Below are 27,618 nucleotides of genomic sequence, written 5' to 3' on the forward strand. Positions count from 1 at the left end.
TTTTTTCTTTTGTGAGGAAGATCAGCCGTGAGCTAACATCTGTGAATCCTCCTCTTTTTGCTGAGGAAGACTGGCCCTGGGCTAATATCTGTGCCCGTCTTCCTCCACTTTATATGGGACGCCGCCACAGCATGGCTTGACAAGCAGTGCATTGGTGCGCACCCAGGATCCGAACCCCGGGCCGCTACAGGGGAGTGCGTGTACTTAACTGCTATGGCACCGGGCTGGCCCTATCTCTGGCTTTTTTGATGTTGGAGTCCCAATTTCTAGTGTAGTGCCTGGCACAAAGCTGCTCAACTAATATATATTAATTTAATGAACTTCTCCGGAACAGTTTCCTCTTCTATAAGATGGGACTACTAGCCAGACAGGACTGTTGTAGTATGTAGTATGCTAGGTGTGTGCAAGCACCTAGCAGTACCTTTTCCATGTGCCTGACAAACAAAAGTGTTGCATCTGGCGCTTCTCTAAGCCCCTGCCCTAAGTCTGCATCCTGTGTTGTGCAAGTCTCTTCTCCAGCGGCAGCTGCATGGCTTGGCGCTATCCCTGCATGTGCCCTCCTCCTCCCTGGGCTGCGGGATGGACTGGACAGTGTCTGCTTATCTCCGGGACCTTGTTCCTAGTGCAGGGCCTGGACCATGGGAGGCATCAGGGAGCACTTACTGCAAGTGTGAGTATTTTAGAACATGGCCTGGCTCATCACGGGGGGCAAACTGGCTGCTGGGCGGAATCAAGCGAACTTTGTGCTTGGCCACCAGAGTGTTTAAATTAAAAGCTAAATTAGTTGCTGACATGTAAAAGTCAGATTCCATATAGAAACACTCTCTTCTCTTGAAAAATGGGAAGATGGGGGAAGTTGGGCTAGCATTCCTGCCTGGTATCAATTGGCGGAAGCTGAGCCGTGGCTTCCCTCTTTACACAGGACATGTGCTCTCCATTTCTCCAGTCTCCACCACTCTCTGGCATCTTAAACCCTGCTAATTTCTTTCCTTTGAGTTTCTTGCCTGGCCAGTGAAGACACTTAAGTTTGTGACCCCTGGTTGTTGACTGTGTGGTTCCAGACACTTCGAGGATCTAGTGAGAGTTCTGGACTCTCTTCAGCACAAGCACACACATACACAGAACATTTTCCGGACAGTATGGACCTCTGCAGCCCCTCCTAAGGCCAGGCTACCTACAGACTCCCTGGGTGAAAGTTTCTGAGACAGAGAGAACACCTTTCTTTTCCATCTTCTGACAGTCTTTCCCAGGCTTTCCCGTGGCTAGCTGCTCAACACTGGACTCGCACTTCCCTCAGCCGCTCGGAGAGGCCTCGCCTGACGTCCCTGGTCGGGCAGCTGTCCTCCCTCCTCTGGCCCTCCAGGCCTTGGAATCTCTGCTTTCATTCTTCCTAGAGGGCTTCTCACTCTCTGAAATGGTCTGGTTCAGTCGTTAGTTCCCCTGTTTGTCTGACCCCCACCCCAATACAATATAAAGTCGAGAGAGCACTGTATCCCAGTGCCGAATAGGCAGTGCCCGGTACCCAGGAGGCACTTAATACGAGCTCGTTGAAATAAATGGATGGATGGATGGATGGATCCCCCCAATCTCGGGCTCCTAGAGGCTTCAGGTGGGAAGGGCCAGGTGAGAGAGCCGCCCTGCAGTCGGTCACCCCGGCCAAGATCCGTCACTGGGGCACCCTCCTCGCGCGCGGTGCCCGGCCGTGCCCGCGGGCGCCGGGAGGGCGGAAGCTCCGGGCCGGAACGGCGTGCCGGCGCGCTTGTTGCGGGGGGGCCGCTTAGGGGGCCGGACCGCAGCGGCGGGCGGGGCGGCGGGCAGTGACCGAGGCGGCGGCGGCGGTATGGCCGGGCGGCGGCTGAACGTGAACGTGGGCGTGCTGGGCCACATCGACAGCGGCAAGACGGCGCTGGCGCGGGCGCTGAGCACCACGGCCTCCACCGCCGCCTTCGACAAGCAGCCGCAGAGCCGCGAGCGCGGCATCACCCTCGACCTGGGCTTCTCCTGCTTCTCGGTGCCCCTGCCCGCGCGCCTGCGCTCGGCGCTGCCCGCGGCCCCGGCGGCGCCCGGCGAGCCGCAGCTGCAGGTCACGCTGGTCGACTGCCCCGGGCACGCCTCCCTCATCCGGACCATCATTGGCGGTGAGCGCGGGCCGGGGGGCGGCGGGGCTCCGCGGCCGGGGGGCGCTCGCCTCGCTCCGCGGCGCCGCCGAGGCCGAGGGCGGCGTAACGCGCCGGGCCCGCAGCGGCGAGCGCAGTTGGGACTCGAACTCACGGCCGCTGACTGGGACGCTTTTCCCACCCAGCACAACCGAGCAGAGAGTGCTTTCCTTTTTTTCTGTTTTTACAAGATGTGTTTGTAATACAGGAACAAGTTAAGAAAACTCAAGGACTACAGACAGGTTATGCGTAAAAAGTGTCAAAAAAGAAGTCTCCACCCACCTGTTCTTTGGTCTCCTGGTTCCCATTCCCAGGGTCAGCCACTGTTCCCCGTTTCTTGTGTGTCATTTCAGAAAAATTCCATGTAAAGACAAGCATATCTGTGTGCATGCAGACCCTCCTTCTCTTTTTCTTCTTCTTTTTGCAAAATGGTAACATCGTGTACACTGTTTTACTCAACATTAAGGGCTCCATATCTGTGCGTATAAAGCCACATCGTTCTTTTTAAAAGTCACATAAAATTCCGTTGTGCACTTGTACCAACATTATCTTAACTAATCTCTTAAAGATGGACAGTATCTCGTTTCCAGTTTTTGCTCACGGTGTTTCTCTGAATTTTCTAGAACAGAAGTCTTTGGTGCATGTGCTACTATATTTGTAGGATGAGCTCCCAGAACTGAACTGGCTGGGGTAAAGGGCATGTGTATTTTCACTCACGATGAGTACTGCCAAAATGTTCTCCTAAGATGTTGTACCATTTAATTAATTTCTAATTATATAAGTAGTACAAGAATACATTCTACTGGTGAAGAAATAGAACATTACAAATCAGGCAAAAGTCCCCTAACTACCTCTCCTATCTCTCCAGAGGAAGCCACTATGATACCTTTGGGGATAACTTTTCCAGACTCATTTTACTACACTTAAATCTATGGACAGGGCTTTAAAACTTGTTTTGTTTTTAGAGAAAAATGAGACAATAATCCAGGCACATGGCACAAAAGGGTGTATGGCTAAAGAAAGTCTCCTCCTGCTCACTGCAGACCCAGGTACCTGCTTACTTTCCCAGTTTCCGTTTCCTTCTGTTTCCTTCCAGTGAAATTCTCTATGCCTATAAGCAGTTATGAGAAGATAGATTGGGCAGATGATTTTATTGGCAGGTCCCAGCTATAGTGATAAGTGTGTTAAGTACTTTCATCTCTGTTGTCTCCCAGCTGTTCCATGCTGCAGGCAGTCAGATCATTTCCCCATTTTACAGTAGAGGAAATGGAGGCTCAAAGAGGGGAGGGGACCTGCCCAAAGTCACACTGCCTAAAGTCTTCTACTCAAGCCATGTTTTAGTCATCGGGTGACTATTAAGGGGCACTTGATCCTCTCTACCCTTTTCCCCTCCCCTTATAACTGAATTGTTTGGTCGCATCCAAACGCATTTTAAGACATGTCCTCTGAGCCAGTCTAGGGTGAAGGTGGAAGAGACAGGTTAAAAAAAACAAGAAGGCAAATTCTCAGAGTTTTCTGGTAAACTGTGTAGGCAAGTGGCGAAGGACATGCTTTTGGAGTCAGTACTCGGCCTGACTAGGCCTATCTTGAGGAAAGCTTGATGCCTGGCTTTCTCCCTTACTGCCTGTGTGACCTTTGAACCTGCTTCTGGGCCTCCATGCCCTGGCAGGTAGCGGTAGGCATGAAGCTTTGGATCGGCTTGGCCTTTCTTGCACGTTTGATGCTTCCTGGGCAAACCCTGCAAGGAGTGTGGTGGTTGCTGGTGAACAGTTGAGGAAATTGGGCCTTAGAGAGGCTGCTGGTGAGTGGTACAGCCCAGGTCTGCTTGCCTCCAAAGCTGGAGCTCTTTCCCACACTTCCCAGGTCACTTTATACCACACCCATCTCCTTCCAACATAGACATTTAGAGAGAAGCTCTTCAGAGGACAGAAAGGTTTCAGGTGCCAGCCTGATCCTGTGTAACCAAATTATAATGCCCCCAAGAATTTGGCAAGTCCTTGGTTTAGACTATAAAAGCACAGAAGAAAAGAAGAGGAATTTTTCTCTTGTAGGTACAGTGTGGCTCTTGCTTGTCTCTCCTGCTGAGTGAAGAGACTTCCCTCGTCTTCTTACAGGCATTAAAATGTGACCTGAGGGGCCGGCCCCGTGGCTTAGCGGTTAAGTGTGCGCGCTCTGCTACTGGCGGCCCGGGTTCAGATCCCAGGCGTGCACCGACGCACTGCTTCTCCGGCCATGCTGAGGCCGCATCCCACATACAGCAACTAAAAGGATGTGCAACTATGACACACAACTATCTACTGGGGCTTTGGGGGGGGGAAAAAAAACGAGGAGGATTGGCAATAGATGTTAGCTCAGAGCCTGTCTTCCTCAGCAAAAAGAAGAGGATTAGCGTGGATGTTAGCTCAGGGCTGATCTTCCTCACACAAAAACAAAAAAAAATGTGACCTGAGCACGTTGGAATGGTGAGAACAAGGCTGCTACTATTCTTCCTTAAATAGATCAGATTCCCACTCTCCTTTTCAGGGAAATAAGAAAACAAGTAGATTTTTTTTTTCTTTTGAGGGGAAGGGTGCTCACATTTGAGTACCTGCTCTGGCCCAGGCCCGATGCTAAGAACTTACATCTCTGCATCAACCCCAAGTGGTGGGAGTATGGCGGGAATGTTAGCCCTACTTTTCAGATGAGGAAACTGAAGCTTGGAAAGTAAAATACCCTGGGCTGGTGTTGGAACCTAACTCTGCTGCCTCTTCCCTGGATCTGGTTAATACCTTTAGTTATCCTTGTGATCCGTAAACCCATGGACATCTTTGCCTTCTTGAAATGGCTCCAGAAGCCAAATCCTGGCTTATGGCAGCTGGACCTCCGACAATCCTGGACCTGTTCTTCCTCTCCTGACCGCTCGCTCGCCTCCTCCGTGTAGTTCATTCCTCACACAGTAGGCAGTGTACTCCTTTTACAGATGTTCACCAGGTCACGTCAGCCCTCAGCTTCAGGACTTTTCAGTGGCTTCCCATTGTGCTTAGAGTAAAATGCAGGCTCCTCTTTATGGCACAGGACCCGTGGTCTGGCCTCCTCCTCCCTCTGAGCCTCAGCCCTCGCTCCTGACCCTCAGTCACTCTGGCCTCATTTACGCTTACTGAACGGGTCAGTCTTTGCACCTGCTCTTCCCTCTGTTTGGCACGTCTGGCTCCTCATCATTTGTCTCAGCTCGAATGTCACCTCCTCAGAGGCCTCCTCTGACCTCCCTATCTGAAGTGTTCTCAACTCTCTGTCCCCCTCATACTGTCTGATGTCCCTGTTTTATTTCCTCATAGCCCTTTTCACTGTCTGATACTCTATGTGTTTGCTTGTTGATGTCTGTGTCCCCCATGAAAGCAGAGCAAGAACCGTATCTGTCTTATTCACCAGCATATTCTCAGTGCTTGGGCCAGAGCCTGGCATGTCCTAGGCGTTTAGTAAGTTCCCAATGAATGAAGCTGTGTACCAGCTCCTGGGCTAGCCAGCTATAGTGAGCAGAGAACCTTCTTCATGGGTTAGTGGACAGAAAGCAATCAGCATGAGGCCTGGCCTGCCATAGGTACATAATGCATGTTGATCATTTCCCTTCCTCTAGGAGCTGACAGCAGAGCTGGGAAATGGGCACTGTCCCATGTGCAGAGTGACCTATTAGACCTCTACATATAGGACAAAAGCAGGAATAATTCACTTTGCTGGGGAGTGGGTATAGGGTATGATGGAGAAAGAAGGGCTTTCCTACTGGAGGAAATGCCTGGGCAAGTCTCTGAGGCTTAAACCTGCCATCTTGTCTGTTTAGAATCAGAGATAATTGCCAGCATTTAGTCACGGCTAGAAATTAGCATGGTGTGTGGGGAGATGTGCCAAAGACGAAGGTGGAAGGGTTGGTGGGCCAGATCCTGTGGGGTGGTAAGTGTGGGGCTTAGATTAGGCCCTTAGTGTAGATTTTCCTAAGGGCTTTGGAAGGTCAGGTTTGTGCCGTGATCAAGCCTGTGCTTTAGAAGGAAGCAAGATTGCGGGGCAGAGACTCTTACTGCGGCAGGCAATGTACCTGTGCCTGGGCTTGCTGGGAGACTGGGCTCTTGTTAGAGCTCCCTGCTAGCTGCATGATTTAGACTCCTTGCTGAATATATTATCCCCAGTAGAAGGAAATTAGAACAGTTGTCTGAGTTCCATGATGATATCTTTAACGTTTAATATATCTTAAAGCTGGCTCTCTTTAATTCCATTGCTCCCCGCAAAATACTTTCATATACAAAAAGAATCCTTTCTTAACTTAGAGAAAATTGGGTTTTATCTCCTTGATCCCTGTGGCCATAGATAAAACTCCTAAGTGACGCTGGGGGTTCATAATGACAATAGTACTTAGCATTTATTTAGTGCTATCCTGTGCTGTTTTTTTTGTTGTTGTTCATTTAATAATCCTGTGAGGGAAGAGGTGATATTTCCATTTTACAGATGAAAAAGCAGAGGTTCAGAGAGGTCAGGGAACAGTTTGTAGGTGTCAGAGCTTGGTTGGAGCCCACGTTGATCTGACCACACAGCGCATCCTCTGGCCTTCTCAGTGTGAGTGAAAAACTGTACCCGTCCACTCCAGCCCCTGCATGAGTGTTTCAGGGCAGTATTTTTTTCTAATCCATTTTAGAGTATAAATCTCTCAGGGTTAGAACTTCAGAAAGATTCAGTAATGTATGTTTTAAAGACTTGGGTGGGGGTGAGGGACTTGGGCCCATCCTCAATCTAACTCTGGCAGGAAAGAGGAGAGCTGACAAATGCTGGTATCTTGGCTTGGCAATTTATAGTCCTCTGGTGGCTGCTAGGATTAACAGTGTATTGTCTCCTGGTCTTTTGTTCCGGTTGTTAATGAACAGCAGCTCTTCTGCCACGACTTGTCGCCCTGATCTCTTGCCTCCTGTGCCCACCATTTAAGCGATGCTTCCTCCATGGCTTGGACCCTCTCTGGGACCTCCCTGGCCGGAGCTGTTGGGAGCTGCCAAAGCCGTGTAAGTTTGACTCAGGGTTACTTTGGAGGGAAAACAATCAGTAGCCCCAGGGATTTCTGTCTCTGCAGCGAGGGAGAGAACATTCTTTGTAAAATTTAAGCTACTTTGGTTGTCGTTAGTGCCATCCAGTGGATTCCGACTCCTGGTGACCTTGTGGACAGCAGAGAGGAACCCTGCCCGGTCTTTTTGCGCTGTCCTCTCACCTTCCAGAGCTCTCTCTCAGACAATGCTCTGCTGCTGTTGACAGGGTTTTTGTGGCCAGTTTTTTCGGAACTGGGGGGGCCAGGTCCTTCTTCCTTGTCTGTCTTAGTCTGGAAGCTCCGCTGAAACTTGTCCACCGTGGGTGACCCTGCTGGTATTTGAAATACTGGTGGCACAGCTTTCAGCATCACAGCAACATGCAGCTGCCACAGTGTGACAGCCGACAGTGCCATAGTATGACAACCTGACTGGGAAACGAACTTGGGCCGTGGTGGTGAGAGCCCCAGATCTTAACCACTAGACAACCAGGGCTGGCTTAAGCTACTTTGCCTTCTCTGTTTTTCCAACTTTCTGTGCTCTTGATGCCAATGTAGAGAAAGCGCTTGTGTCCGTGGCCTGTTTTGTCAAGGAGTCTGCAGGAGTTTTATCAGTCTATTTGCTGTCTGTCTGAGATGCTCTCTTTGGACTCACGTAACAGGGTGTTTGTGTGTGTGAACGAATGTGTGTTTTCAACCAGATTTTTTACGTTACCCTTTGGGCATCCGCACATAATGCCCAGAAAGCAGCGTGGTACAAGCAGAGAAAACAAACTAGGGGCCTGGCCACGCAAGGAATTTGGGCGTTATTCTAATGCAAAACCAAACAGACAAACAAACAAAAAACACTTTTGGTTTTCTTTGCCGCTAGTCTTCTTATGAATCTGTGTAGAAATACATTACGGTATCATATATGTTTGTCCTAAAATATTGAGGCATATTTAAAGGAGTTGATGTAAGTGGAAACCTTATGTTCTTAACCTTAACCTTAACTTCTTTAGCTCCTAGAGTCTGTCAGGCCTTGGTTCCCGGTACCTTGGTGCTCACCCAGGGAGAGCTGCCTTTTATTTTCTCTTGTTGAAAGAGAAATCGTGTTATTTTCTTTTGTTAAAAGGTACGTACCATCACTGAAGAGTCTCCTCTCCATTGCCGCTTCTGTGATGTCCTCTACCATCAAGTGAAGCTGAGGCCAGTACTGGTGTCTCTTGTGTTAATTTGCTTAAAGCCTCTTTATTTCCAGTAGGCCATCGGCCTCACTCAGTGCTCCTCTATTCTGACACAAGTGTTTCTGTTTTTCCTGCTACCTTATCACTCTCTGACCCCTCCTGATCTCCTTCCAAGCTGGAATGCCTTTAGCTGTCTCGAGGACACTCTCAGGTTGAGCTTTCTCTGCGGCACTTTCTCCTGGCGCTGGACAGCGGGTGACTTTGCTTTGGTTTGGGTGACAGTGTGTGAGTAGCACAACATCTGAGACGCAGCCTTGAGTTTAAATTAATGCAGAATATTTGAGCAGGAACCAACAGGAAAGAAAAATGGAAGTAGGTAGTCATATTTCATTCTGTTGGGGTACATTTTTCTTCTCATGGGGCTTGCCCTTGAGAACAAAACATATCAAATGTTAAATCAAAGAATATTTTTGTAGTCATGCTAGGAATAGAAAATAATGCAAAGACTTTGCCTTCTTAAGGCAAATATTTTGCTGGAAGGTTATAATCAAAGTCAGAAGGAAATCATAGCCACAGCTTTTGGTAAAGCTGTAATCATTTAAAATTAATTGCTTTTAAACTTTCCACTTAGCATCTCCTTTGTTTTCTGTCAGTACGTCTCTTGGGTTTTTCTTCAAAATCACTCCATCCAGGTTGGAATAAGATTTGGGCAGGCATCCCAGGAAACAACCCATCAATTAAGCCCTGAGACATATTCCCTGCTGTCATTCCTTTGTTGGCTGGAGCCTCAAACAGGCTGGGGTTGAGGCACCTTTGTCTTGGAACTCAAATCTGTTCCCTTTGACCAGTAGGCCTTTGAGACTGTACCAAAGATAACAGTATCTGTAGCTCTGGTGCTCTGGGTAATCCGGAGGCCCCAGTCCTGGTGAGGCGGAGCCTGGCATTTCTTAGGCAGCCTCAGGATGGGATGGGGAGCAGGAATGAGCCCTCAGAGGGTCCGGGCTGGGGTTGCACCTCGTGCCGCCACTGCTCAGCTGCAGTGGCTAGCTTCCACCTGTTGTTCCCACTAGCTTGGAGACAGTGCATGGAGAGAGACAACGTCTGAATCACGTCTGTAGCTCTAGGACCAGTCCAGGGCCTGACATGGAGTAGATATTCAGTAATGTTTTTAAACATTTTTATTGAGATATAATTCACATGCCATAAAATTCTTCCATTTCAAGTGTACATGTCATTAGTTTTCAGTATATTCAGAGTTGTATAGTCATTGCCACAATCTAAGTTAAGAATATTTTCATCACTACAAATAGAAACCCCATACCCATTATCAGTCACTCTCCATTCTCCCCTCCCCCCAGGCCTAGGCAACCACTAGTCTACTTAATGTCTTTATAGATTCACCTTTTCTGGACATTTCATATAAATGGAATCATACAATATGTGGCCTGTGTCTGGCTTCTTTCACTCAGTGTAATGCTTTCAAGGTTCATCCATGTTGTCACATGAACTATACTTCATTTTTTTAAAATCTATTTTTATTTATTTTTAATTGTGGTAAAGTACATATTACGTAAAATTTACCATCTTAACCACTTTTAAGTTTACAGTTCAGTGGCATCCATCTCTAGAACTCTTTTCATCCTACAAAACTGAAACTCGGTACCCATTAAACAATAACTCCCCATTCCCCCTCCCCCAGCTGTACTTCATTGTTTTTTATGGCTGAATAGTATTCCAGTATATGGATATACCACTTTTTTGTTTTTTAATCCATTCATCAGTTGAAGGATATTTGGATTGTTTCCACTTTTTGGCTCTTAGGAATCGTGCTATGAACATTTGTGTACAAGTCTTTGTGTAGACATATGTTTTCATTCTCTTAGGTATATACCTAGGAGTGGAATTGCTGGGTCGTAGAGTAATCCTATTTCTTCTTTTTGAGGGACTGCCATACTGTTTTCCACAGCAGCTGCACCATTTTACTTTCCCACCAGCAGTGTATGAGGGTTCTAATTTCTCCACATCCTCCCCAGCACTTGTTATTGTCTGTCTTTTGGATTATAGCCGTCTTGGTAGATGTGAGGTGGTGTCTTCATTTGGGCTTTAATTTGTACTTCCTTGATGACTAGTGATATTGAACATGTTTTCATGTGCTTGTTGGCCATTTTATATCTTCTTTGGGGAACTGTCCAGATCCTTTGCCCATTTTTTAAATTGGGTTGTTTGGCTTTTTATTATTAAGTTGTAAGAGTTCTTTATGTGTCCTGGATTCCAGTCCCTTATTAGATATACGATTTGCAAATATTTTCTCCCATTCTGTGGGTTATCTTTACTCAATAATATTTGCATTAAACAAATAATTGAATTGAGTCAAATTGAATAAGTGAATATGTATTGAGAGGATTAAATGTGCCCAACACATTATCTGGGCTATGGTAGGTGGGTAGTAAGTGCCATTTGCTTGTTCCTGGAAGGACTGTTAGGGTCCCTCTTGTTCTCTTCCTGGGTCTGCCCATTTCTGTCCTTAGTACCTGGCAGGTGATGAGTCATCCTGCCTGTTCATCCTTTGATAGGTCTCATCCTACACTAGGGTCTTGTACAAAGTCTGGCCTGCAGATGTTTCGATGGTCCATATGATATTTAAAAAATTTTTAAATTCATTTCCAGCATTTAAAAATCAGGAGATCTCATATAACAACCCAGATTCCTGGCTTCTCTAGAAACACAAGATTTTCATATTCGTGGAGCCATGCTCCAGCATGGCGGCAGTGGCCTGAAGTGGAGTTATCACCTGAAGCTGAGTAGAAGGGGCATGTGCTCTTCAGATTGCCTCTTCTTTCTGTTATGTGCCTGGGACCCGTAGACATTTGGTCTTGTAGCCCCTGTTTTGAGGGCTTTTGGCAGCCTGTATGGTGGGAGAGGATCAGATGGCACTGTTATTTCATGTTTTCATCCATTTATTCAGAGATTCTACAAACATATATTGTGCACTTTGTCTTGGATTTGAGGGCCGATACAGATGTGCCTGTTTTCAAGGAGCTCACAGTCCTGGGGTGGGGGTGGGGGACATGGTGGGGAGAGCAGATGGCAGTGCTAACAGCCAGTTATGATAAGATGCAGGGTTGTCAGGGCTTTATAAAGAGGAGCATAAGGTGTGAGTGCCTCTGCCTGGGACAGGCAGGAAGGGCGTCCCACCAGACAGGACACTGGGCTGGGCCTGGAGAGACCCGGAGGTTTCCAGGCAGAGAAAAAGAACGGGCAGAGCAGACCCAGGGACCATCCTGAGCAGTCGGAGGTGTGAGAGCACACCTGGCCAAAGAAGAGGAGCAGTCAGTGGATGCCACTTCCTCATGTTGGGGGAGTGGGAGGAGGTGAGGCCGGGCATAAAGGTCATGGGCGAGTCAGGAGGAGGGGCTGTCTCTGAGGAGCTTTGATGGACGGTTGAGATTTTGGCAGTGGAGAAGATGGGAGGCTTTCTGGCAGAGGACTCGGAGTGGGCAAACACACCGAGATACGAAGGGAGGGCTGGAGTGTGAAGTTCGCAGAGGGGCGAGCAGACTGTGAGGCCAAGCTGCAGAGGCCGGCGGGCTCAGAGCTCAGGATCTTGGAGAGCCTCTTGTGGGGGGAGGGTGGCTGGGTTCTAAGCTGGGACATCCTTCTGGTGGCTTTTACTAAGAATCTGGGGAGAAGGCCCATGACAAGTGGTCTGGGGGCCAGGCAACCCACTCCCCATTCCTGTTGTAGAGCCAGCTGGAAGAGGGAGAGGGAGAGGGACACTGCAGGCAGGACGGACACCATCAGAGGGAAAGTGTGGCTCGGGGTGCAGATGTGGGAGCGCTGAGCAGAGGCTGAGGAACGGTCTGCCTCTCAGAAGGAAAGGGGGGGATGGACGTGTTGGGAACGTCTGCTGTCTGCTGGATACTGCTCTAGACCCTTGATGATCTCACTCCACCCTCCTGGCCAGACCCTGAGGGAGGCAGTGCCTTCTACGTTGTAGAGCCCATGAAAACGAGACTCTGTAGGGCAGGCACTGGCTCCAGGGCATGTGTTAGCAGCGGTGGATGGAGGATTTAACCCAGTCTGATTTCCGAGGCCCTGGTTTGCCCAGGAGCGGCTCTTGGACCTCAGCCCCGCCTGCTTTGGTAGGAATCTCGGCTCCTGAGGAGCAGCTTAAATGTAAGTCAATTTGTCAAAAACAGAGATTTCTGCTTCCATTCTCCCCCGGATTATTTGAGTTTTGTTTTTTGTTAATTGGGTCTTTTATTTTCTTGTGCTGTGTGATTAGGCTCCTGCTGCTTTGAAGTGGCCTTGGTTGGTGGGGAGAGGGGAGGACTTGGTTAATGTTGTGATGCTCTCTTGGCAGGAGAAGAAACAAGTCTCGCTGCTGAGAGAGGAGTTGACTTTCCCTCTTCTCGTATCTCTGCTGTTGTGATGATGCCTCCCTTGTCTTGGGGCTTCAGGAAGACTGAAATAATTTCCTTTGTCTCTAACCTACTTCCTGAGGATATTTCTTTGGTGGCATGCACAGGTGCTACCTAAAGATAAACTTGACTTTTTTCTTTTAACATTCGTGCTTGGAATTGCTAGCATTGACCTGCTTGGCCTCAGGAGCCCACCTTGTCTGGCCTTGTGGCTTCATCCTTTACCATAGATTGATTTGGGTTGCTTAAAGCTCCAGGAGGGTCAATGGCTTGTCTTTGGTCATCTGACCTTGGGACTAGAGCTCTGCCTTCCCAGTTATATTGCGGTATGGCACTTAAACAAAGCACCTCTGCTTGTGGCCATTTCCAGGTGAATTTCAGGGCCTTATGCCATAAGCACCAAAGACCCTCTGTGTGTGTGCGTGTACTCACTGTTCCCTATTCTGTAAAACGATGATCCAGGGCACATTCAGAGCCGGTCCTCAGAACTTATGCTCTAGAGAAAAAAGGCTTTATATAAGAAGGACTCCATTTTTTGAGCACTCGCTGTTTGACTCCACAGACAAGTAACCACAGAAAGACTGGGTAGGGAAGCTGGTGTTTGCCAGCGCAGCTGTTTTTTACCATCAGCGTTCAGCATGGCCCAGAGAGAGCTGACAGACACTTTGGTTGCAAGCGACAGTTTTAAAAAATCTCTGCAGGGGCTTGATCAGCACTTTCCAACAGAATTTTCTGTGACGATGGGAATGTTCTGTAGTGGCACAGTCTTGTATGGTAGCCATGACAATTGAGCACTTGCAGCGTGGCTAGTGCAACTGAGGAACTTAAATTTTAATTTTATTTAATTTTAATTAATTTAAATTTCAATAGACAGTTCCAGACTTGCATATCCAACTGCTTGCTGGGCTAGTTTTCCCACCAGTGAACACCACAGGCCCTCAGACTCCACCTCTGCAGGTGCGCCCTCTCCACTTCCTCACCTTCCCCATGAATGATACCTCCATTCTCCCAAGGCACGACCTTTGACATGATCCTCAGCATGTCCTCTTTCTTCACCTTCGTGTGAATTGGTTATCAAGTCTTGTCCTTCCTTCGTGTCCTCTAACCCATGCAATCCTCTCCATCACCACAGCTGCTGTCTTAGGACAGACCTCCAGTAGCTCCTGACTGGGTGAGTACAACATTCCTTCACATAGTCTCTCTGATTCCAGCCGAATTCTTGAAACTGTCCTTCCCTCTGTAGCCAAGAACTCTCTCTAAATTGCTGGTATAATTTTACTTCCCTGTTTAAAAGTCTTCAGTTGCACTCCATTGATATAAAGGCCAAACTCCTCAGCATGGCTGATAAGGCCTTTCCTGTTGGGTCTCTGTTTCTCTGTCTCTGTCTTTCTCTCTCTCAGGACTGCAAGCTTAATGAACTACTTACAGACCATGCTCTCTCATGCTGTGTCTTCTGGCTACATGCACTTTTCTGGGAAGCGTCACTGTTGGCCTTCCCCAGCCTGGATTAGATGACCCTCATTTGAGGGCCTAAAACATCCTATGCGCACCCCTAGGATCTCATTTTCTCCTATCTGTTGTTGTTTTCTGTTTACTGGATTATGTTTTCCACTGAACTTGATTCCTTTGAGGGCAGGAATTATTATTATAATAAATAATAAATATTATTTTTTAGCTCCATCTCCAAGGGCCCAGCACAGGGCCTGGCACATAGAAGATGTTTGATACAGGCATATACGAATGAATGAATGAAGGAATGGATGAAGAGGTCCTTTCCCACTGCTTGCAGCAATTACCCACCCTCCTGTGGTGCTTTAAACCACTGGCCAGAGTTCACAGTGGAGGACGCCTGCCTTGAGGTTAGACAAGTTAATCTTTCAATGGAAATTCAATCCTCATATTTCATTTTCAGGCCACTTTGCGTAGCAAAGTAGTTTAACTCAGAGCAGATTTCTGCCGTGCTGATGGTTAATTTCACGACCCACAGAGGGTCAGCACACTAATGCCGGGAACACGGAACCCCGGTGCAGCTCACCGCACACAGTGAAGGCCCGGCAGCCCTGTTGTTTTAGAGAACCAGTTTTCAAACATCCTTCAGTGGGCTGATTTTGAGTTAACAGGGGTGACCTTTTCAAGAACCTTTTTAAAAGCTGTAACATAGATCCCTCCCAGACCGTATATTTTCCTTTCTCCACACAGTTCAAAGGGGCTGAGTTGTCTCATAGGTTTTTGCCTGCAATCTTCAGCTTGACCCTGGTTGTTTAAATGTGCTGGAGGAAATTTGAACAAACTTGTACTTTGGTAATTCTTCTGCCTCTGTGAACCTTTAACCTTAAGGTTTCTCTCAGAGCCAGGGCTGCATTGTCACCAGTTGTCCCTGCTGGGGCTTTCAAAGGGCATTGTCTAATGCGTCTGTTTTCACTTTGCTACTGGAGATCTTTTGAGGAAGGGTATTAATTCAGACCTGATTCTGAGACAGGACGAGGACTTTTAAACTTGCCCCAGAGCTTGGGGACGGGGAAATGAGCATAATGCAAGCCTGTGGCCAGTGCCAGTGATTGTTCTGCAAACAGTCTGCGAAGGTGAAGGGAAGGAGGCCCTCCAGAGGTAGACTGGGCATGTTAGCTGTCCACTGGGTGACCCCAGCTCTGCCTAGGTCTTGTTTGACAGCATAGCAAAAAGAGGTCCCTATCTTTGATGTCAAGCTTTGGGCCTGGACTTCCTCCTGAATGTAAACTTCCTGGAGTGCCAGGTTCTTATGAACCTGGGAGGCCAGATGTGAACTTGAGGTCCACATAGCATTACAAAATGCTTGTGTGATATGAAATTTGCTGGGGAAAGAGAAGGTGGCTCCCCAAAGCAAGAGGGCAGAGATTTCATGCTGCTCCTGTCATCCTGCCCTGAGACTCTTGAGTCCCCTCCATCAGCTAGCCAGTTTCACCATTTAGTTTCTCACATGTTTTCTCAAATGAAAGCCCAAGGACACCCAAAAATGTGTGACTTCACAGTCTTAGGCCTCTGTGGGCTTCGGGGCTGGTGTCTTGAGTGTTGTAGTATTTGAGGCCTGACTCTCAGTCCCTTTCCAGACAGCTTCTTGCTTGTTAGTCACCTACTCTTTGTAATAGGTTGGGGCTATTTGAGCACTTGGCCTGGTTCCTTGCTTTCTTTCATTTCTTCTCCCAGCATTCTTAGTGTTCTGAAGATTTGGCTAGGTGACCTTATTCTTTAAGATTATAGAAGGAAAGGTGTGCCATTATATTAATTAATTAATTCAGCAAATACCAAGCAACCTACTACATGCTAGGAGTTGGTTTACATTGGTGAGAAAGGCAGAAGTGCTTCCTAAGCTTTCATATAGCTCACCATCTACTAGTGGGGGAGGCAGACGTTACAGAAGTAAACAGAAATGTGCAGAATTGTAAATTGTGGTGGTGCTATGAAGGACAATACAGGATGCCCGGAGAGGGACTAATAGATGTGAGGAATCTACTTTAGTTTGGAGGCCAGGGAAGGCCTTTCTGAGGAAGTTAGGTTTAAGCTAAAATCTGAAGGGTGAACAGGAGCTGGCCACTGGAGTGTTGGGAGGGAGTAACAAACACATGTGAGGGTTTTGAGGCAGGAGACAAGTCGGGGCTGTTCCATAAGTGAGAGGGTCAGTCTAGCTGACTGTATCAGAGCCTGTTTCCACATAAGAGACTTGGTATGGGGCTGGTGTATTTAGACAAATATGTCTATTTGGACTCTATGTCAGCCTCGGTTTTGCTGGAGGATAAAGCAGCTGCATGTCTTGTCATTCTGATATGAGGACAGAGCGAGAAGGAGGAAGACAGCCAGCCTTCTGGAGGTGTCTGGGCTCCTCATGGCCGTCCTGCTGGCCTTCATCTATCCTTAGTCCTTTTCTGGTACTGTACACTTCATGCTCTTCCCATGTAGAGGGAGTAGGAGTTGGTAGGTAATCCTGACATAAAGTGAACTAGACAGTTTTCACTGCTCTGTGATTGTATTTGGCCATTTAACGTTGGCCCGTTGAGTGCTTATGATTTACAGGCCAGGTAGAGGTTAATAAAACATTCCTGAACCGCTAAACCAAGCTTTGGACATCAGAGATGGTAAGTGAAGTAGCTCAAGTTGCTGGGACCGAGACCAGCTTCTGACTTCTTGTCACAGTCCCTAAATATTTTCCTCCGTTCCCTTCTGGGGTGCCCACTGGGTTGAAGGTAATATATTGGGGGCAAACTTTGCCTTTTCTTTCTCCCCCAGAATTGAGTTTGGCACAAGATTTGGCTAGTCCCGGATTTTGCCTGGAAGGGTGGAGGAGTGGGTACAACATTTGATGATTTGCGGTTCGGAACCACTACTGGAGGCCCACTCAGAGAAGACCAGGGCCTTACCCTGGAGGTTCCTACCACACAGGCCTGGCCTGGCCTCGGACTTGACTGGGTATTTTTCTGCCTTTGATTTTCTCAAATTCTTTAGTAAGGGAATAGTAGTTTATATCCTTAAAGGCTCTCTTGAGATGCCAATTTGGTCTTCTGGGGACAGAGCTCTGTCCCCACGTTGGGGAAGAGAATGTTTGCAGGTAATGCCACCAGGTCGGGGTTCTTCAGAAAGGAGAAGAGGAACATATGACTGAGCTTTAGGAGATTCCTCTGAAAAAGAGCAACCTGGGTTCCCCTTGCCTTTCTTTTTTCCCCTCTAAAATCAAATGGGATCTCTTTTCCTGGCAAAGATTTCCTAGATAAAAAGTACTACATACTCATTATTGTAGACTCATTAGTCATTTCTAAAAGTTTTTAAAAGTACGTGATGAGAAAACTTGTCGTGGTAACTAGTAAAGTTTCTTTTCGAGGAATGAATATTTTCTAGGAAAGATAATAGTCAGTTATATTTGGTCTGATTTCTTCAGCTGAATCTTCCCCTCTTCCTCTTATCTCGAAATCTGTCTCAGAAGGCAATCTGGGGACATTTTAGTAAGCACCCTGGTAACAGATGTGTGTCATCCTTTTCCTGACATATCTCCAGGCCCCAGGAGGCAGCTGTACAATTGCAAGCTGTCCACAGGGTGGTGGGTGGAAGCCATCTTCAAGCGACTCCGGGACTGTTCGGTGCACAAGAGGGCAGTGTTTGCTTACGGTCCTGGGTGGAGATGATCAACGTGTGGGTTAACAGGTCAGCACAGTCAAAATGACCTCAGACTTTCTCAAGACAAAATAAACTAAGCCACAGCCATGATGGCTTCTCCTATACACCTTTCAGCGCCTGACCCCTCCAAAAATTGCTGCTTGCTATCTCTTTTTCCTTAAAAAGAAAAATATTGTTTCTTTCAACATTTATTTATTTATTTATTTTTAATCAATGAAAATATGATTTGCAGCCTTGTACCTACAATAGCAGAGGTGAAAAAGTGTTGCGAAGGCAAAACAACTGGTTTTTAATTAAAAACCATATGGACAGATTTGTGTTTGAAGCAAGGGGTCAAATGTATTTTCTCCCCCTTTCACATCAGTGTAAAGATTATCTGACTTAACGTTTAAAGCATTTGAAGATGTGGGCTTCAGTCATCAACCCTTCTACACTCAGTTTTCTTTTTCTGCAAGTTCATGGTATTAACCAAAGCAAGGAATTTCCAGGAGAAAAAAAAGGTGACCTCCTGACCTCCCGGAGGCACCGTGTACTATCTGAAAAAGGCCATGTCTGCTTTTGTATAAGGATTTGCCTATTTTCAACTCTTCTGTGGTGTTTTTCTGTAGAGGCTTTAAAAAAAAGCCAGAAAGACACATATTGGTGTACAACTCCCATCCAACCAGATTCAACTCTCCAGAATTGGGGTCTCACACCTTTTTTGTTCCCCTCAACCTGGAACTACTGATTTTAGGTGCCTCTAGGATGTTAACACCCAGAAGAGCACACAACAGCAGCGGTGGCAAGGCCCAGCACCCTGAGAAAATGCTAGAGATGATGGAGGGTGGAGTGGTGAAGTGGTAGGAGCCCACGCTCAGGAGGTGCCTGGGCCTGGCTCTGGGCATTCCAGTGGCAATGCACTTCACCTCTCTGAGCCTGTTTGCACACGTAAAATGCAGGTGATTATTTTGCCTGGGGTGGTTGTATCAGAGAAAATGTCTATCAAGCTTGTGGCACGTAGTAGGGAGCAGTTATGGTGACATTGGTATCCCTGGCCCTGACCAATTACAAGCATATGGTGGTAGGTCATTGGACGTGAGGCTTGAGACACAGACATGATGGTTGTTCGTTTATTTGATTCACTAAGCGTGTCTGTTGCTTGGCCCCTCTGAGCATCTGCAGCAAAGCAAAATGAAATCTAGGTGGGGGGTGTCATGCTGCCATCCCAGTCCTCTGATAGCCATCGAGGAGAAAAGCTGCGTTCCCAGGCTTAGCCCCGTATGAAATCAGATGTCTTCTTCTAATCTTTTCTAATCACAACATAAATCTTCCAAAGAGAGTGTGTCTATAAGATAGATGCTGCATACACTGTGGGATATATTAGTAAGTGTGGCGTCCTCAAGGTCTGTAATTGATCAGTGGCATTTATTGCAGAATTGGACTTTGACAACACCGAGTGAGGAGAACCATGGGTGGCCTTCTCGTTTGCTTCCCCGTGAAGCTCCTGTTCTGGCTTTTATTAGAAGGGTCTGGGTAGGAAAGGAAGGTTTTTGAGCTGCAGGCTTTCAAAGGAGGCTCACGCCATGTTTTTCCAGGAACATAATTTCTGAAAAATGCCGGAACCCTCAATTTCCAAAGGAGCCTAGTTTGTAAGGGGAATGAAAAGTTGTTTCCGTGTGTGGATTTGGGGTTGTTTTCCATCTTCAGTCCCTAAGGCAGGGTTGGCAAGCGGGGAATGGGACAGATGTTCCTTGGTAGTAATTTCCAGTCAGATTCTTGAATGCCTTGTATACTCTGGGTCACCATCAGCTCATAATGGAGCAAAATTGACTGAGAATTCCTGCAATGAAAGACGTGAACGGCACATGGAGAGGTGTGATGGTAGAGATAGAGTGCATTCTGTGAGAAAATATTTCCAGTGCTATCTGTAAAATTCAGATTGAATAACCATTCTGAAGTGCTCCCTTTTAAAAGAGTTTCCTTCCACAAGCATTGCAGACTGAGTAAATACCAATAATTTTTATTTCCCTTCTCCTTATCGGTCCCCCTACTGAAATGTTCCTGCATATCCTATCTGGTCTTTTCAAGTGAACATCAAACGATTAGTGTCAGCTTCCAATTTGAATTATGATCCGCATTTCAAAACACAAACTGCTTCTTCGCTTTTGCATTTGGAGTAATTATCAATATTTACCAATACTGGAGAAGAGTTGGAAAGGGGAAATACTGCTGAAAGTGGCATCCCCGAATGAAGATAGCAGGGAGGGGTTGTGTGTGCCCACGTGTGTCTAATGGCAGAGGGGCTCGAGGGCCTGCCACTGGACAACCTGTCTCTCTGGCTCCAGTCTTATCCGCAGTCTCACAGCGGGGCGACGGGGACTCTGTGGACCCAACCGCACTGCCGTCTTTAGGGGACAGGAACTCTGAAGAGGCTGGGAAAGCTGTTCCTGACTTAGGAAATGCTTGCTCTGGCCTCTGCTCTCCGAGGCCCTCCCCTCTCTGTTTCCTCGGGTTGTGCCATGGGCCTGGTGGGAGTGCTTTGGTGAGAAGGGCAAGAGAAACTGAGGGCTGCTCCAAGACCTCTGTGGGCCTGAGGCCCCACCCCACAGCCTGGAGAGCAGATGAACATGATTAAAATGTGCTGACATCCCACGTAAAGTACAGTTTATACATGACCTACGTCCATGTTGAATCCCACGTATACTAGGTGGCATTCTCTTATATCTTAGTAGACATTTAATTTAACTTTGAGTAATTCCAGTTTTTGTAGTTTTCTTTTTGTGTTTTGGAGCCAGTAAAAATTTTTAAGTCTGCAAACACTGTAAACTTGGGTACTTTGCCTTAATGGCTGCCTTTGGGAATCCAGAGGAGGTTTCAGACTTTGCCTCACAGAACTTCCCAGAGAGTTAAGAAGCTGCAGTGCATGGGCCTGGGCTCTGGAGTCAGAAAGATTTAAATTGGAATTTTGGCTCTTCTACTAGCCTATTGCGTGACTGGGGACATTTTGCTTTTTTGAACCTTAGGTTTTTTCACCTGTTTAAAAAAGTAATAATGCCTATCTCCTGGGTTTGCTGTTAGGACAGCGGTAGGAACTGTGATACGGTTAGCCTCTTTCTGGGTGCGTGGTAGAGGCCCAGCACATGGAAGCAGCCCCCATGGCCACTGTCGCCTGCAGACTAGCAGTGCAAGGTTTGGCACAGCAGTGTCTCCACTTCTGAGGTCCTTAGGGGAGTCAAACGCCCTCTTCCCTCAGCATTGCAGACAGCAGGAAAGAGCATTGAAATTATGCGAGAGCTATGTTTCAAAGAAGGAAATGAAATTCTTGAATTTTTTAAGGCAAAGAAGAGGAGGGAAAAAATAGATTCATTGTTTTACTTGGCTGTTCAACAGGATGCAGGACAAAGCTGGCCTCTCTCCTGTCTAATGTCATCATCGGCATTCTTTCTTTCTCTTTTTCTTCTTCTTTTTCCCCTCCTCCTCCCCCTGCCCTTTCCTCCTCTCCCCCTCCTCCTCCCTCCCTCCCCCCCTTCCCCCCTTCCTACTTGTACTACAACAAAACCACCCTTTTTTCGAAGTCATTCTCAGGTTCTGAGTTTGGGATTAAATCTCATGCTCTGGACGTGCTCTGATGCTAGGAATTATTTCCTCTTTTGTGGTCTTTGGTCTCTTCTTCAGTGTTTCCTGTTGCTTTCAAAGGGAGGTGCCAGGTGCTGGCCCATGGCAGGTTTTGGGGCTGGTGAGGAGTGCTGTCAAGAGGGGCTGTGACGGGCATGCAGGAGCTCTTGAGCTTTGGGCAGTGTGTTCTTGCAGTCCCATCGTCGCCTAGCCAGGGCAATGGGGGTGTGACAGGTCGACGTGGGAGTGAGCAAGGTTTGGAGGAAGATGGGCATAGATGGAAAACTGGACTGACCTCTGGGTAAAGCTGGCAGACGCCAGGGGAAGTTCTGTGGGAGGGCTGGTAAAATTCAACGTCACCTCACCGTTTAATGAGGACCAGCAACGTGGGCTTTGCCAGCCCAGCACAGTGCGGGCTTTGGAAAGCCCAAATGAAAAAGACATGGTGTCTGCTTTTGGGAAACTCAGTGCTAGGAGAAGCCTGCTGGCTTCTCCCTCAGAAGCAGGAGGACGCAGGTTCAGTTGCGAGCCCCCTGAGGAGGCACCCGGTTACTCCTCCATTACCTGGGATGTCCTCACATGTCCTTCTTTCCCTAAAATGGCTTGTGACACCTGTAGCTATGCTTATTTATAAGAAGTGATGGAAAGAGGCCAAGTTTAAACCCCAGCTCTGCAGGTGACTTGTGATGAGGCACTGCTCTGAGCCTCAGTTTTCTCATCTTCAAAATGAGAGAATCACTTGCAGGTTTTTTGGGAGAATCCAGTGACATAAGCTCTGTACAATGCTGATCTCAGTGCCTGCAACCTATAAAGTCCTCAATAAATGGTGTTAACTGTCGTGATCATAACTAAATATGATTTGATTTTTTGATCTTCAAAAGATTGTTCATATAAAAACAAGTCATTTGTCAGAAGTCTCACTTATTTTTGGTTGGGAAAGCAGGCTGGCTGGCTGGTGTCTGATGCCATATGTAATGTGTGATTTTCGCCTCTGCTTTTAAATTGGTGATAATGTAGTTGGGGAGAAACTAAATTAACACACTTGAAGTAATCAGAGTGTAAGTACTTAATTGTGTTGATCTGGCTGTAAAATTGTGAGTGCAGTTGGAATTGAGAGGAAGAAGGCCCATGATGGGGAAGGATGGAATGGAAACCGGAGGAGAAATGTGGACAGTTTATTGGAAAGCACGTGTTTTGTCTCCCAGGGGAGATGAGTCTGCAGAAAGTGTTGGCTTGTTTTGTGTTTGGAAGCTCATAGGTGCCAATCACTGCCGAATGCAAATAGACCCAAAAATATGTGATAGAAGGAACTTAACTTTTCTTGAAATGATTTGTGCATTGGTATTTAAGAAAAAAAACACCCACGAAACAGGCATAATGCAAATGTGGTGTAATGTAAAAAGCTTGAGGTTTAGAGTCTGAGAAACTGAATCTGAGTCCTGGCCTCAACGTTTGTTAGCTGTATGATGTCGGGCAGATTACTTAGCTTCTCTGGCCTCAGCTTCCTGGTCTGCAAATAGGAAAGAACAGTTTTAAGGATTAGAAGAAATATATCTGGTACATGATAAGCTTTTAATAAACACGGTTATTGTTATCACCATGACTTTTCCTACTGATAATAAAGGCTCCCAGCCTCTCTTGTGACTCTATCTTGCCTGCTATAAATGGGGGCTTCCCTGAAATGCTCTAGTTTTTCTGTGGTATAAATGAGTATACTGGAGCATTGATTCAGTGTTGTGGAGAGGTTCAGAGATGAATTTATATGACTAAGTTTTGGAAAGCTCTTTTTTGTTAACTCCTTATTTTAAAACCAGGACAGAAAAAGGCTAGGCCTATATGTTTGCCTGGGGAAAAATTCAGAAAACTTTAGCTTTTCTAAAGTCTTGTTGGGGGTGCCCTCCTTTCTATTGGGGAAATGATTTTTCTCCCTGAATTTACTATTTATTTTCTGGGCAGGCACATTTTCAAGTATATCAGATATAAATGATACATTTTTAAGTTTTTAAACTAACAATATAACATTAGATCTTTACAGAGGTTTTAAAAAGGTCTTGCTGACTTTCAGTTTCCCCCAGATTAGTACGACTCTGAAATTTCTGGAGGCTTCACATCGCTAGCTGAGCCAGAAAACACCTCTGTGTAAGGATGGTAAAGAACTCGATATCAAGCCATATGTTATTACGTCAAACTCTAAAGAACCCCCTACATTCTTTCGTTTTGCTGTAGCACAGATTGCTTACACTAAGTGGGAAATTGGCTGTGAATTTTTTACAATATAGAGATACTCATTTTTATCAAATTTGCCTTAGAGGAGCTGCTCATGTTTGTTTTTATAAATAGGAAAATTGATCTGCAAAGAGATGAATGAAGAGTAGCAGACAGGAGATGACGTGGCACATTTAGAATTTGATTGGAGAAATCACAGCCATAAAAAATGAATAGAAATTCTTTATGTGACTGATAGGCCATCTGATCTCAAAAAAAATGCTTGTTGACACACACTGGACTTCAAGGTGAATTTCAGACTACTGGATTAGTTTATATGCACGTTGGTACCTGTGTAGAAACTCACGGCGAAATAGTATACCATAGAAAATGCATGTATGGAAAATAAAACAGTTCGGAGTCACAAGTTATGTAGTAAAAATGAATGGACTAAGTAATTTTCAATGAAGGTTTTATTATTTTGGAATCAGGTCTTTTTTAATTCTCTTAAAGAAATGTCTCTTTTGGGCAAGTTTGAAATATGAAAATCATCTTATTTTCCTTTAAGTGAAACATTTAAATAGCTTTTTTTCCCATGAAATTTTTCAGCATATAAAGTGAAACTGGAAGTAGTTTTGATAAGTAACTTGTATTTTGAGGGCTGAGGAGAAGTGCTAGAAAATTCAGCTACTGAATATCATTCTTTATGAGAAGTCAGCAGCATCCAGACAAATTACCATGTGAATATTTTTAAGCCATAATCAAATTTTGCTGCCATTGGATTCAGACTCAAACTTAGTTTAAAAGTGAAATTTCTAAATGAAACTTTCTAAAAGTAGGTTCATTTTGGGTAGGCACGTTGGTAGAAGTGGTACATAAAATCCAAGGAAAAATAGCACTTTGTTTTTTCCTGTTAAAGTCATTTACTCTTTGACCTTCAAAATTCATATTGAATCTTTACAATGGAACATTTGTGATTCCAGAAGCCCAGAACCCTAAATGAATTCAGATGGACTTAACTCTTCTTCTTCTGTACTATCAGAACCCTTTTTTACTTTACCATAGACCAAAAACTGCTTCTCATCGTTCACTTTCCCTTATTCCCTTTAATCTCCAAATCCCTGTTGTTATTATTGTAATTGTTATTTTATTGTGGTAGTTATTGTTGTTACTCTAACTGAACAAGCTTTGGACTTTGGTTTGAAAAGATGCAGTCGAGCATTTTGATTGTGGTGATTAGTGCGTGTGTGAAGCTGAGTCGTGAAGCGATGCTGGGGTTGTATTTATATTTCTAGGGCATTTTCACTGTGATACCAGGGAGTAAGATTTTGTTTTTACGGGCTAGAAAGGTTGCTGTGAATTCTAACACTTGGGAATCATAGCTTTAATTCCAACTTGTTCTAGTAAAATAAAAATTAGCCCTCGATACTGTTTTAATCTCTTGAATGAGTGGGACCCGTTTCTGATTGGATTTTACTGAAGCAGCCTCTCCATTTCCCCAAGTGCCACTTCCCAAGGTGGACAAAACATGTTCTGTGCAGGAGAAATGTGAGATGCTGGCTGCATGGGGGAGGAAGGGGGAGAGGAAGCTGTTTGCAAAACTACTTAAAATAAATTTGAGGGGTCAAACATGGAACACAGTTGCAAAAGAGAAGGGAAAAAACTGCCTTAGGTCAGCTCAGCTAAGATAGCGTAGGCATTCACATTGGCTAGAGGGTTGCGTATTTCTTGCTAATCAGATACAATTGGTGCAGATAATATTTGAGTATCTGAGGCTCGATCTCATTGCCTCTGTATCAGGGAAATTAACCTAAAGGGTCATGCTTTAAGGGTTGATTTGGAGGAACAGATAGCATTTGCAGAGAGATGCAAGCTGTGTTTACCTTGTTGTCAGAGGCGTGCTCAGACTTGCCTCACTCTCCGACTTACAGCTTGTCGGTCTGAGACGCAGCCCTGGCTTGGACCGCGCAGCTGGGCTTGCGTTAGCGCTTCATTTAAAAGCGATCGGTACTTTTAAATTAAACATGTAAAGTTATCTTGGTGAGGCATTGAATGGAAAGTTGCTGGATTATTGAATTTGGCCCACAATTTACCCAGTTCAGCAGGGATTTGGGGGTCTGAAGCAATTAATATGCAAGTACATTTGAGTCAGCAAGGTAAGAGATGACTGTCTTATCAGTGTAAGAAAAATTTCTTTTCCCAAGATCTGTACTTTTTAGGAGGTAGATAAAACCCATTGTTTGAGGTTTATGTTTGAGAGTGACCACCTCAAATTGCCAGATTTTAACCCCTAAAGCACACATGAGGGAATAATTGCATTAAACAAAACCTTTGATCAATTATTTTTCGTTATGCTTAGCATAGAGGAGACCCCAGTTTCCTTTCTCACGTTCCTTTTTTTGTTGTTGGTTTTTTGCTCATATAGGTTGGAAGAAAACTTGATTTTCTTTGTTGGAAAAAACCATTTGTTGAACTGATCAAAGCACATGAAGCTCTTTTTGTCTTGTCAGATTGAGTACTTAAAAAGACAAAAGTGAAAAGGATTTTAATATGTGGCTAAACTCTCGTGCATCCTATAAATCCAGACGTGCTCTATTGCTGTGTGATTTCCTGACCGCGATGACCTGGCTTGGGGAAATGGCTCTTTCTCTGATTAACCCTTTCCCACTGCAGAGCCAGAACGCTTACACCTGTTTTTCTCCACCTGGCAGGCAGCATTCGGACATGATGTATATGTTTATTGTGGGACACTCAGCTTTGCACAGAGTGGCTGTGCAGTCTTGGGGTGAGAGTGTGCCTAATACCATTTCCTTGTCTTTAAAATGGGGAAAGTAAGACCTGCAAGAGTTATGAGGATGGCATGAAACAACATATGCAAAGAGTTGACGCAGTGAGTGACAGGCACTCGGTGCCAGCTCTTGGAGACGCCTCGTCCTCTCTGCCTAAACTTAGTGGGAGACCCTAAGCCCTATGTTAACAGGACATGGCAGGCCTGTGATGGAAGCAAGAGCACTGGGTCCAGGAGCTGGCAGGCACTGGGAGCTATCGGGTAACTGAGGCTTGGAAATTGTTGCTTTACTCCTGAAGACAGGGACACCTGGGTACAGCAGGCAAGTTTAGTCTTTGAAAATCCTGTGTGACTTAAAAATGATAAATAAAAAAAGAATGGCTCATGGAGTGGTAAAAGCCCTTATTTCTGTATTTTCTGTGGAGACCCTTTCCTTCTGGAAGCTTTGATTTGACTGCCTGATTTCAGGAATTTGGGGATCTCAGAAACTTGGAAGAAGATCATTCCTGGGTAGCAGGCTGCCCTTTTGCCAGGGCATGTGCGTCCCTTAAAAATGTATAGCCTTGGCTGCTTGAGGGGCACTTCAGGACATGGCCCTGGAACACATGGCCAACTGACCACGACCTTTGGGCAAGTGACACGGGGACCCAGCCTGGGCATGACTGGGTGTGTGGCCTGGCTCCCTGGTAAAGGGCCTCCAGGGTTTCCTATGGAGCCTTGCCTTTTCCATCCAATGCAACCGCCTTCCTATTTCAGATGAGGGATAAAATACTTTGGAGAATAACTTTCATTGTTCCCATTCCCAAATCCTTTTCTGTCTCTGGAGAGCATTCTGGGTTTGTCTGTTTGTTTACTGTTCTCCCATCAAGACCCGTAGCCTGCACCGACATTCTTCTGAGCAGATCACATGCACTTGGCAGACGGGTGGGCCTTCTGAGCCCTTTTTTGTGTTTTCAGCCATGGTCCTTAGTTCTCAAGGGATGTTGCCAGCCTCCATCCTGATTCCAGATTTAGCAAAAAAACACACACATACACACACAAAAAACAGAAACAAAAAAGCCGTGATATAAAATGGAAGTAGAACTTGGCAGCGCCAGTGGAGATTGCAATA

The 27,618-nt window shown here is 46.1% G+C and overlaps 1 protein-coding gene across 4 annotated transcripts in view; it reads left to right on the forward strand.

Moving 5' to 3' along the window:
- Nucleotides 1-1,818: 1,818 nt before the first annotated feature.
- Nucleotides 1,819-27,618, forward strand: part of EEFSEC (eukaryotic elongation factor, selenocysteine-tRNA specific) — a 258,417-nt gene continuing 232,617 nt past the window's right edge. For 2 of the 4 annotated variants that reach the window (XM_058566950.1, XM_058566966.1), the window contains exons 1-2: nt 1,819-2,138; nt 3,122-3,205. In XM_058566950.1, coding sequence (XP_058422933.1) covers nt 1,841-2,138; nt 3,122-3,205 — 382 coding nt within the window. In that variant the 5' untranslated portion in view covers nt 1,819-1,840. The remainder of the gene's footprint in view (nt 2,139-3,121; nt 3,206-27,618) is intronic. The other 2 variants (XM_058566957.1, XM_058566972.1) reach the window with 1 other exon arrangement.

The sequence above is a fragment of the Diceros bicornis genome, chromosome 2, assembly GCF_020826845.1.
Source record: "Diceros bicornis minor isolate mBicDic1 chromosome 2, mDicBic1.mat.cur, whole genome shotgun sequence".
In the NCBI taxonomy this organism is placed as follows: Eukaryota; Metazoa; Chordata; class Mammalia; order Perissodactyla; family Rhinocerotidae; genus Diceros; species Diceros bicornis.